Consider the following 13,115-nt stretch of genomic DNA (forward strand, 5'->3'; position numbering starts at 1 on the left):
GTACTTTCACTTCAAATGTGCTAAATCCCAGCCTCAACCCATTCAGAAGTACCAGTACTTACATAGAAACCTGTACACAGAAAAAAAATGCTAATGTGTTTTTGATATTTCCTTTGTATCTGCTGAAGTGCCTCTAACATCTAGCACAGCTTAACTCAGTGGATGAAGGGAGATTCCTACATGGATTTATCCTGCAAACTTTCAAGTATTACTCAGTAGTTCTCGGATCCAAAACTTTTTGGATACTATTCATGTATGTATAGGTCTGTGTCTGTACCTTGTCCAGATCTCTCTGTGTGGCCCCCTCTTTGCGCATGCGTTCTTGCTCTAGAGTCTTGTTGATGTAGTTCTCTTTGCTCTTCTGTAAGGCCTGTGACACACTCTGGATGTTCTGCACAGCCTCCAGCGTGGACGCCACCTCCTCCTTTGTCTACAAACCAGAGAAACCAGAAATAGCTTTAGTATTATTCTCATCTTTAAAAAATGTAATGTCCACAGTCCTAATTGTCTCGCTTGTCCTCAAGCCTTGAGTTTACAGAATTTCTATTATACTCTATGAACTAACTTCAAGGATGAGGCTGCCACCCATTCAACCGGTAACTGTTGTGCATTCTGCTCTATCTCAAATATATTTAAAAATCATGGTTGTATTATTAGTACAGCCTTTAATTTATGCGGGCAGGTGAAAAGTGTCATTAAATTAATGTCACTTAGCTAAAGCAGGCTTAATTTTCTTCATTTTATATATTTAAAAAAAAAATAATAATAATGCCCATATATACGACACATAACCGGTCAAATGTTTTTGAAACAAGTCTCTTCTGCTCACCAAAGCTGCAGTAATAGTAATATTGAGAAATATTATTTCAATTTTAAATAGCTGTTTTCTACATAAATATATTTTCAAATGTAATTTAATTGCTCTGATAAAAGCAGAATTTTTAGCATCATTACTCCAGTCCTCAGTGTCACATGATCCTTCAGAAATTATTCTAATATGTTGATTTGCTGCTCTGTTATGATCAGTAATTATTGGTGCTTAATCATTAATAATGGTTCTTATTATTATCAATATTGAACACATTTTTTCTGTGTCATATTTTTTAGGATTCTTTGATGAATAGAAAGCTCAAAATAGCATCATTTAAGTGAAATAGAAATATTTGGTCACATTATATGTCTTTATTGTCACTTTTTATCAATTTAATTTGTCCTTGCTGAAGACTGGAGTAATGATGCTTAAAATTCAGATTTGATTCAAAGGGAATAAATTATATTTTAAAATATATTAAAAAGTTATTTTAAACTGCAGTATTAGTGTTTTTGATTAAAAATCTTAATGACCCCAAATTTTTGACTGGATATGATTTACAGTAAATTAACCATTCAATTTCACAATGATGATAAACTTGGATATTTGAGAAAGTCTACATCATTTAAATAAACTGAAATGGATCAGCAGACAGCTTAAAATGTCATTTTGAGTTTTTTAATATTTGATTTTTCAAAGTACCAACAGATGCTCAATGAAATATGAAGTATGAAACATACTGAAGAAATCAGGCCACGACTGAAAAAGAGCCATTAGGTTTCTGTTTGTGCAAATTGTACACATATTTAATATGTGCAAATATGCACAAGTTTACATAGCAAAACAAAAAGTGTGAGAAGAAAAAATACTGAGAAGATAAACCCAGCTGGCATGTCTTGTCAACCCAATCCCCTCAGCACCTGACACATTCAAATCTGTTTTCTGTTTAGTCACAGCACCTGGCTGATGTTCTTTGATGCGTTTAAAATGAGCTTCTGCTGTAACTGCAAGATATCAAACACTGTTTCTCTGCACATGCACATAAACATGTTCACTCCAGAGACTTGACTTTTTTCTTTTTCATCCCTTCTTCTGTAGCTGTGCAGAAAAACAAACTGAAAAACAAGCAAGCCTGGGATCTTATTAGAATTAATGATTTAATTACTAATATAAATCATATTAATTAATATAAATCAAAATTACCTTAAAGAAATATATATTTCTCTCCATTCATATGGTTGAATAATATACATTTCTAAGTAAATAATTAAGCAATAATAATTAATAAATAATAATACTACCGCCATAATAGTTTTTGTTTCGTTTTCTCAAAAAACAAAACAAAACTCAAGATCTCACCTTATTTTGACATAAATAGACAAATTATTAATTTCACTATTATTATTCTTACTACAAGATTCATTTTTAGAAATTTTAATCGGAGGATGAGGACCATATCCATGAACAGTTAACAGTGGGACATTTCGTACAGGAGACCATTATTATTAATATGCAAATATATATGTTTTTGAAAGATGGATATGGGTTTTATCTTACAGTGATTACATACCAGACCTCTTTTTAAAGGAACGACATGTGTACCGCAGACTCATTTAGCTAAAAAAACTGGGTTCATACTTCGCTATGAGGCATGTTATGACCAAACTTACATGGATATTAATCAAACACCAAAGATGACGGCAGCTCCCATACCTTCTTATGATTTTTGGCCTGTTCCTCCACATATTTCTGGACTTCCTTGATGAGCTCTTGAAGTTTGCGGACCAGCTCCATGTGACATGCTGCCAGTTTTTCGGTGGACTGTTTAAACACATCCCACACCGGCGCAAACGTCCTGTGGAACAAATGGCCGTTTCATTTTCTTCTCTAGGCATAATACTCCACACACATTGTACAAATAAAACATGATTTGTGATTTAACACCAAGGTGTGTTTATTCTCTCAATATCAGATTTATCCTCTGGTCCTGCTGTTTTTAATGGAACGGCTCTGTGCAAGGTTTAATGACACTATAATGTCTGTACTGACAATATGATATGTGAAGGGGGTGCGAAGTTCGTGTTCTGTGGAATAAAGCACCGCAGGCCAGTAAAATACCAGCTTTCATTTTACACAACTGCATCTAGCATATTTTGCAAATAGTTATTGTACAAACCTTGGCTATTTCAGGACCATAATAGCAATAACAATGAGTTAATTGCTTTCTTCCTGCAGATCTTTTTGAAGTAGCTTATGAAGTTTCGCCTGACTGGCAATGTGTCTCACATTAGCAGGGAAAGTACTGCAAGCTTGCCAGAATAAAGTTTATATAGAATAAAGATTCAAAAAATTTCCATGCAGGTAAGTGAACAGCTGTGGGTATTAATTCTGCTTCCTAGCATGTAATGAGCTTGGGCTTTCATGGATAAAGCCTGGGAGACGCTGAAATGATGTGGGTTTTCCAGCTCATTATAAATACATTATTGAAATGAAGTTCATAATGAACCCACTGGGCTTGTGAACCCTTAGACTCACCCGTGCATATGCACACGTACATGTACATGAATGAATAAAACAAAAGCAGGTCAGTACACTCAAATCAAAACGCGATATGAAATAACATCTGTGAATATTTAGCTGCAAAATTACTATTTAAATATGAATCCTGCATGTTCTGCGTGTGTCTGTGTGAATGAACGGCACAGACGCATACTAAAGCGTGCATGACGCTAGCAGTGTTTTCAGCCTCTGATGCCTCAGTATATGAGCACATGAACACATGAATATAATCGCTAGAACTGCCATGAGAGTCATTTCATGAGCATTTTACCATTTATTGTGACAAAAATTATAGTTATATCATATATGCATAGAAACACAAAGGTCTTCACAGCAACCTCTCAAAATAAAAGTTCGGTTTAACTTGAAGAAACTGTGACAGAAATATATTACTTAATGATAATGACAATACTACTACTACTAATAAATCTATTAAAAATCTAATTATTTACCAGAACTTATTTAGAATAAAAATGTAAATAAAAAAAATAATGTATATACATTATTTATAAAATCAATTAATTAGAGATGCTTTTAAATATTATAATTTAATGAAACCATTCAAATGAAATCCAGAAAATTAATGGAAAACACAGAATTTGGTAATAATTAAACTTAATTAGAGAAAGACCTTAAATAGGGCCATAGGGCTTCTAAAAATATTTTTGTTAAACTATTAATAAATTGCTGTTAAATTGTGTGTGTTTCATGATTTCAATTAATTAGGCCTGTTTTTTTATTAATAAAATTTAATTTAACCATTAAAACAGAGTATAGAAAAATTCCAAATGGAAAAAACATAATTTGGGAAAAAATAAAACAGATTTCATAGGGCCCTACATACAGTCTTACCCTAGCTGAGAGCAGTTGCTGGCTGTCTTGGCCAGTTTGGTCATTGATCTTGAATACACCTCCTCTATGGTGGCTCTGTGACAAAAGGTGAGAAAACCATATGTGAATAATCAATCAAACCCAAAAAATGACAGGCCATCTAATGCTGATAATTATTTAGAAAAAAAAAATCCTTTATAAAACATTTTGATTTTACTCTCACAAACATTAACACATACTTGCAAACAACAGTAACAATCATTTTAAAAAATGGTGGAAAAATGCATTTAAAAGAATGATTTAAAAGAAAAGTGGTGTTACTACATGCAAGTTGCACAGATAACACTGATACATCTACATATAGGCAAACAAAGACCTTTGCAAACATGTGAACCCATTTAGTAATGCTTAAAATGTCTGAGTAAGTTTGAGATATCTGAGAGAAGCCCATGGTTTATTGGTCACTATGTAATCGCCAAATTGTCACTTGTGTCATTTCATAGTTCGGTTGATTTGATTATTATTTTAAAATGTGAAAAACAGTAAAAACAAAAAGGGATTCGGTCCAAAATTATGATCGGTAGTGTATCCCTACAGTCACTTGCCCAGAGTCATTTGAAAATCTATTGCTATGGTCTTCTTTTTCTGTCAAAAGAGAAAGACCTATAAAAGAAAATTAGCCTGAGCACTGTTTCACTCTGATAGAGACAACGTCACACCGTGTCCAGAAGGGGGAGACAGACACGCTCCATTTGTGGCCAAACCACTCATCATCCTCTGAAAAAAAATCTCACAATACAATTGCCAAAAGAACATAAATCAAGACTAAGAACTTGTTAAAATGACACAAATAGCATTTCCAATGACTTGGTATTATGAATCCACAAAATTCCTGTGTCAGTCACAGAGCTCATGAGATGGTTTAAAACCTCTGCACATTTTAAATCTTTCAGAGTGTGAATTCTTTCCATTCGTTTAACACAGCATTGACCGTTAAAGCAGGTGAAATGTGTGACGGATGGTGAGGCTTATGGAGGAATTGCAACATTCCTGAAAACATTTGGAAGGTTTTAAGAGAAAAGTTTTAAAATAGTTTCCTCTGGAATAGCTGTACTCCCTTGACAGATGTCTTGCTTGTGTGAGACCAGCAAGATCTCTAGCAGAGCTTCAACGCTTGCACAGTTGAATGAGCTGACAGAACTGTGCATGTTTGTGCAACAAGAAGATCTCAAAAAGTGTTACTGACATTTTGCAGGGGATAAGATTAGATCAGGTTTGATGTGGTTTCCGCTGCTAAGTCTACAAAAAGATTTTCTTGTAAAGATTCTAGAGGCCAACAGATTTCATACTTCACTTATATACAGTGTTATTTTATTAACACTGATTTATTTTATATTTTCAGCTTTTAAAGTTTTTTCATTTTAGCAATTTCGTTATGCTGTTTTTTTTTTTTTTAATCATTTTTTAAAACTTAACTTTTAAAACTTTTAGGCCGTTTTTGGTTTTAATAACAGTTTTAGTTGTACTTCAACTTTAACTTATTTTATTACAGTTAGCCAAACTGTTTAATTATTTTAAAGTAAGTTTTCCAAGTAATATTTATTTTACCTATAGCTTTATTTCAATAAATAATAACAATTTAAGTTTCAGTTAACACAAACAACACTGTTAACATACAATTTTTAGGAAGGATGACTGTCTGCGTTGTGACAGGCTGTCATGAATACACACTGAGGTAACTCCTGTCTTTCCCTTAAAAACAACAACAACACACACACACAGTTTTACCTTTCTCTGATGAAGTCTGATAGCTCCTTGCTGGATATCTGGCCATGTTTCATGTTGTGGTACAGTACATCAAATCCATTGTTTTTATCGCCCTGCCAAGGAAAGCATACAATTGAATTAAAAACTACATTTGAGCCACATCACTACATGTTTTCCCTAAAAAAGGGAAACAGCAAGAAGCAACATTAAGAATTGCGTGTCAAGGATTGAACTGCACGTCATCACTGGTGCAGACATTTGTTTACCACTTTTGGTTTCTCAACAATCATTGCTGTCATGGTCTGAATGGCATCTAGCTGACTCCTTAAAGCAGACTGGTCCACCATGTTCATCCGCGACATACTTTCGTATCTTTGCCCGTAAGTCAGTGCTGTAAGCTTGGTCTGAATTGTGTAAATGGTTTCATAGTAACCATGGCTGCAATGCTACAAGTGTCCGATATCAGCATTTTAAAAATGCAAGCACTAAACTAATGCATAATTCAGATCTGAAAAGAAGCCTGACACCTCCTCTAATTTTACAATGACAGAAACACACACATTTTAATGCCAGCAGCCATGCATATAGACATCTGCTTTATGTACATGCATTAGAAGAGAGAGTGCTTATAAATGCAACACAAACACACATGTACTATGGTTGTGCTAAGGGTGTTACCTCTTCCTCCAAAGGGTTATTTTTTTATGATGATCAAATTTTGCCTGAGAACTAATGGATACAAATAGTTTTAAATATGTACAAATGCTTGGTCCTTCTATGTCATTTTTTTGGGTGGCAAAACGTTGATTGGAATTTAAAGTGAATGTCGCTCATTTCATATTAATTTTAATAATAATAAGGCTGTGTTTGTTCAGCACATCTGTTCTGACTGACTGTAAATACAGCTGTCATCCATGCCAGCATGGTACAACAGATATAATCAATCATATGCTCTCCAAGGCTTTTCACCCAAGCAAATCATTTACAGTTAATACATCAGATTAATGAACCAAACCAAAAAAGGTTAATTTTAAGCTATTTTATTAGCATTTCTCAAAAGCCAACTGTGAAAATACAGAAATCTGGCACACGACAAGAGTTCAACCAGTGATTCAAAGAGAAGCACAAGAAGAAGAAAAAAAAAATCATCTATCCATAATCATTGTAGTCATGCACTAGCATTCAAAAGTGTGAGATTTTTTTACAAAATGTTTTTGAAAGAAGTCTCTTACACTCACTAAAGCTGCATTTATTTCGTTTAAAAAGACAGTAAACACAGTAATAATAATATAAAATGTAATTTATTCCTGTGATGGTAAAGCTGAATACATGCCACATGATCCTTCAGAAATCACTCTAATATGCTGATTTGCTGATATTTATTATTATCATCAATGCTGAAAATGGTTGTGCTGCTTAATAATTTGATGAAACTGAAATATATTTTATTTTCAGGGTTCTTTGATTAATTCTTAAGTTCAAAAGAATAGAATCTATTTGAAACAGAAATCTAGTGTAACATTAGAAATGTCTTTACAATGGAATGTATACTTGCTGAACAAAAATATTAATGTTTAAAAAAAAATCTAATTTTACTCAGTCGAAACTTTTTAAAGGTTGCGTACGTCAAAGGAAACTATTCATGTCAGCTTTTTAATGCCAGTTTTTTAGGATATTATTAGGGGAAGTCATGGTATTTCAGAGAAATGCGTGTTAAACTTATATGATCACTACCTTCGCAAAAATACATGAACATAAACCAATATACGGAAGAATGAAGCTCTGCTCTCATGTTTATACTGTGTAACTTCCACATCAGCTTTTCCACACTAATGTGAAATGTAAACAGTGTAAAAAACAATGGCGTGCCAGGATGCTACAGCTAGATGTTTAGCAATAGACAACCAATCATAAACTGCTTCAAAGTCACAGAAAATGTCATATTTTAGTACAAACAATTATCACATTTACTCTCTGAAAAACAAATAACCCATAATGACCGCCAAAACTATGTCAAATATCTGTGACCTGTTATAATTCCATGACGTTAGCAAAAGAGAAGTTCAGAGAAGTACGATAAACCAGACAAACAGCAGTTGAGGAACAAAACATGCCGTTTGAAGTTGCTAATTTGAGCGTAGGAAAATGTTCACAGACGCTGATGTTGTGTGTTATGCCTTCCTGTATGTTTGTGTTTCTGTGAGGGGGTTTAAACCACAATTTGGCTCAGGTCAAACCAAACAGAATTCATATTTAAAGCCAAAACACACAAGACAAGACGTGAAGGTACAAATGTGTGTGTTTGAGTTGAATGTGCTTGTTCATGAAGCTCACAAACTGGGTGAGGTTCCCAATACAGAGACTATATGCAAAGACCCTGAATGCAACCCCCCCCCCACAGTTTACTTAGCTATCGAAATGAGGACATTCCATTGACTTCTGTTTTTATATACAGCTAGTTATGAATACAATAACATGACCCACACACCCTAAACCTAACAGAAAACTTTCTGCATTTTCAGAATTTTAAAAAGAGTTTTTTCTTTTCTTTATCTTAAACACAATATTTATAAATGAGGACGCCCCCAAAAGAGCTTTCATCAGATTTAGCTCACTTCTGGGTACAAATTTGACCCCAAAAATATGGTTAAGTAGGTACACGTACACACAAACACACTTCTTTCCTGGAAGCTCAAATCAAGAATGCCTACTTGGAAATGTTGTTACATTTTAAAAATATTCCACCTTCATAAATCTACTCTCGCATGGTCTTCTGCTTATTCCTTTACTTCAGTCTAGCAGCACATTCACCTGGAGAAAATGTAAAAAAAAACAATCAAACCAAAAATGCATAATTCTTTATATCATTTGAACAAATTTAAACACCATCTTAGAGTTCTGCAATCTGTCATGCTTTACCCTTACAATACACTCTGTCCCCTAAATACTAGGTTTAAAATAGTTTAAAATGTATACGCTTTTGCAAATGTGTCCTTGTAAGTGAGATATCAACACACAGTCTGGGAAAGTTAACTGCCTGGTTTAATGCATGGTTTAGTCCACAGCCATCTGCTGAACCTAACCCATGAAGGTTTAATAAACATGACAAAGCATGCTAAATTTGTCCTAGCTGACACAGTCTGGCTTCTCATTTGAATCAGTTCAACAGAGCACAGAGATCTGAATTGTGATTGCATTAGTATGCATTACATGCATCTTGGGTGATGAAGACCAGGAAATAAAACAACTTCACTCACAGTGTCAAATAAAATTATCTTTCTAACAAAAAGAAAGTTTCTTTAAAGGCTCAATTTTTTTTATTATTTAAGTATTTAATATTATAATAGATAATATAAGATAAATGTCAGATATTATATAAAGAAATGATCATATTTAGCATTATCGATTATAATAAAGATCTTCTTTCACAAATACTTTGGAGCAAAGTAATAATATAAGAATTATCAGTCTCAGATAATAAATATCAGATAAAATGCAATTTTGCAAAGCATGAATCCAATGCACAGTTATACCTGTTAAAAACTACCTTGTACATGGATGATTACTCAGATAATGAAATCAGTAAATAGTTGTTCATAACCTAAATGCAGAGCAAACATAACTTCAGTCAGTGCATTCATTTACGATCACTTACAGTACCTCAGTTACTGAAAACACTGCCATTCTGAGAGCAAACATATGGATGGTAAATCAACAATGAGCAGAGCAAAACATCTAGACATCAACAGTGTCAAAGTTCAGCTGAATCCCTTTCACCCCAGCTCTGAGTCCCTCACATGACCTTCTGAACTCCCCCTGTTTAAGCAGGGTGATCTGCCTCCGTGCTCGGGACATCTGTCCTACAGACACACAGCATTGTGGCTCAATAGAAATGCACCGCATTCAAATGCACTGAAAGACTAAGGCATCCAGTGACACAATATTTGTTAAAAAGGGAGTATATTAAAAAAAAATATGAACCATTCAATGTGCTGTCCTGCAAGACAGAACAAATAAGAAGCTTTAGTACTCTACACTTAATTGGTTGGTTCACCCAAAAACAGCAAAGCAACTACCACCCAGAAAGATAGTAAGGACATCATTAAAATAGTGATCATGTGACATCAGTGATTCAACCTTAATTTTATGAAGCTACAAGAATACTTTTTGTGTGCAGAGAAAACAAAAATAACGACTTCAACTATTTCTTCTCTTTCGTGTCAGTCTTCGCAAGCAGAGAAATGCACACGCATGCGTCATGGTACTTTCGTGAACGTGCATCGAAGACTGACACGGAAGAGAAGAAATTTTTGATTTAAGTTATTATTTCTGTTTTCTTTGCACACAAAAAGTATTCTTGTAGCTTCATAAAATTACGGCTGAACCCCTGATGTCACATGGACTATTTTAATGATGTCCGAACTGCGTTTCTGGGCCTCGAACTTGTCAGTTCCGTTACAGTCTATGTAGGGTCAGAAAGCTCTCGGATTTCATCAAAAATATCTTAATTTGTATTCCAAAGATGAACAAAGGTCTTACGGGTTTAGATCGACATGAGGGTGATTAATTAATGACAGAATTTTTGGGTGAACTGTTCCTGTAAACTGAAATGCATAAAATGGAAATTCACCCAGTCTGTTTTCTTAATACATTATACATTTAAAAATACATTTATTTTACTTTTTTAAAAATTTTATTTATCCTTGTAATGTTTAATCAAATCCTAGACTTCTGTGAAAACAACAGACTTCTCTCTGGTGACGTTTGCCAGATTTATCCAATCATTAGTTTTTTTGTGATAATCTATTACAAGCAAGCAAGCAATTGCATACCATGCATACTGCTGACTCTATGACAAAATGTACTCCTCATTTGTAAGTGGCTTTGGATAAGTGTGTCTGCAAAATGAATAAATGTAAATGTAGTCGGAAAATGACATGCATGTGAATAACAGTTTTGACATTTTACACAAATGACTAACAACCACACATTTAAAAACATAAAGAGCTCTCATCAAGATAGACACCTAGAAACTAAAATGGAACATCTGCAGTATGACTCAACCAGATATACATTTCCATAAGCAGGTGTCTTCTGACTGTAACAAGGCTGAACATCCACCAAAAAACCAACAGAGGAGAATGTGAAATATCAGCAAAGGTAGAAGATTCACACGGTGCTACAGCAAGAGAGGAAACCTGTGGTTAGATGTGTTTGATTGCAGGAAACGAGACTAAGAGGTTTCCTTCAAACACTCCTTTGTTGTGGGAGGTTTAGGGTAGCGGGCGTCAGGCACCGGAGGGCACTGAAGATTGATTTCAAAAGACGATTATGTCATGGCAAATAAATATCAAGACTACTCTGACAGTCTGACCTTCCCTGCATTACTTTCTTGAGCTTGACAGCTCTCTTGAAGAAGTGTGGCTCTCTGTGTGTGGGGTATATGTGTGTATGTCTGTGCCCTGCATTACAAGCACACAGCTGATCATAGGCATCCCTGTTTCACTGAGACCTCAAAGACACACAAACACAAAGACCTGATTGAGAACAAGACTCCACAGCTCCACAATCCCTCATCTCTCTCCCACCATCTCCTGTTCTGACAGTCACGGCTTCCAACTGCACACTTTCTCACCCGGCTCAGCTCAACATTTCTGCCAGTCAGATGCTGTTTAATGGTTAAACTACGGTCATATATTGCACATGACAACAGAGGAATCTACCAGGATCCTTTAAGACTGTGTCAAGCTTTATCTCTTCTGTCACGTAGGTAATGAGTTAACACTAATAACTGCAAAAATCTTCAATAACTTTTGTTGTACAATGAGGAAATAGTCATTATTTGAAAAACTTGAATCCTGATTTCTGGAATGTATGCGATAATAAAGATAGACTTGTGCATGAACACACCTGAAAGCATACGCCCTCATTCTACTTAAAGCAATAATGCACTTGAAAATGAAAATTCCTTTATCATGTTACTCATGTACACTCATGTTATTCACTTTTTTGCTGAACACAAAAGAAGACATTTTGAAGGATGCTGGTGACTTCCACTGTATGGACATTTTTGTGCCAAAGCAGATGAAAAAGTCATACATGTTTGGAATGGCACGAGAATGAGTAAAGTTTGACAGAACGTAATTATAACAAGGCTCACATATGAATCATCATTTAATTATATACACAACTTTATTAGACATTCTGGCCTCCGGTCTAACCTGACGGAAGAACTAGAGTAGGATAGCATTGTGATTGACAGCCGTAACATCCAATGTTGTTGCAGAATAGGATCGTTAACGTTCCAAGACGTTGATCGATAGCCAATCAGATTGAATGGAGGTGGAACGTAGTTGGCTGTCTGTGTCAGATGGATGTACTGAGGCCCAATCCCCGGTCTAGCTAGACGGCATTCTCCGAGAAAAGTGAGGGGGGCAACAGGCCAGTAGGCTCTCGTGCTTGCCTCGACCATGTTTTACCGGTATCATCCCAACAACGGCCGGCGTGAATCAAAACATGAAGAATAGCCCCAGAAATCGAGCATATCGTACCAATTTCAAGAATGACAGACGAGTAGAGCCGAGTTGTCTTTAACCCGCACAGCCCAAAAAAAAAAAGACCAAAGCATAAGCAACCTACCCAGAAATTTTCCAGGAAATAGGGCGTTATCATCTTGTTGTCCTCCCTTCTTCACAGCGTTGCTTCTATTAATTTGAATTGCCTCAGTTGGCACAGTTAATCCACCTTCCTCCCCCCGAAGTTGTTGTGTCTGGTGGTTTTTCTCTTTTTTTTCCTGCTTTTGCTGGGTTTTCCTCCCTGTGAACACGACTCCACCTCCTGTCCTCCTCGCTTGTTTTTCACCCCCTCCACTTGTTCAGTACTTCAGTGACGCCAGTGGCAGTTTCAGGAATTGCCACAATTCCCATGATGCAATAGTCTAGTATTCATGTACCCCTGTACAACTCAGTTCCTTAATAGCTCAGTTGATAATATTATATAAGAGATGCTACTGAAAGACCAAAGTGAAATGAGCTACTGTTCTTGGAAACTAAGTATCATTTAAAAGGATAAACTAATTGTGAAACAGGTAGCCTACATATCTCTTAAAGACAGACAAAAAAAAAAAAAAAAAAAAATAATAATAATA

At 35.2% G+C, this 13,115-nt stretch overlaps 1 protein-coding gene across 6 annotated transcripts in view; it reads right to left on the reverse strand.

Annotated features, from left to right (window-relative positions):
* LOC109062969 (F-BAR domain only protein 2) overlaps nucleotides 1-12,856 on the reverse strand; it is a 38,305-nt gene extending 25,449 nt beyond the window's left edge. For 2 of the 6 annotated variants that reach the window (XM_042724267.1, XM_042724265.1), the window contains exons 1-5: nucleotides 12,608-12,856; nucleotides 5,990-6,081; nucleotides 4,223-4,297; nucleotides 2,525-2,666; nucleotides 278-430 (exon numbers count right to left, since the gene is read on the reverse strand). In XM_042724267.1, coding sequence (XP_042580201.1) covers nucleotides 278-430; nucleotides 2,525-2,666; nucleotides 4,223-4,297; nucleotides 5,990-6,081; nucleotides 12,608-12,640 — 495 coding nt within the window. In that variant the 5' untranslated portion in view covers nucleotides 12,641-12,856. The remainder of the gene's footprint in view (nucleotides 1-277; nucleotides 431-2,524; nucleotides 2,667-4,222; nucleotides 4,298-5,989; nucleotides 6,082-12,607) is intronic. The other 4 variants (XM_042724270.1, XM_042724271.1, XM_042724266.1 and 1 more) reach the window with 3 other exon arrangements.
* Nucleotides 12,857-13,115: the final 259 nt, after the last annotated feature.

The sequence above is a fragment of the Cyprinus carpio genome, chromosome B5 (assembly GCF_018340385.1).
Source record: "Cyprinus carpio isolate SPL01 chromosome B5, ASM1834038v1, whole genome shotgun sequence".
In the NCBI taxonomy this organism is placed as follows: Eukaryota; Metazoa; Chordata; class Actinopteri; order Cypriniformes; family Cyprinidae; genus Cyprinus; species Cyprinus carpio.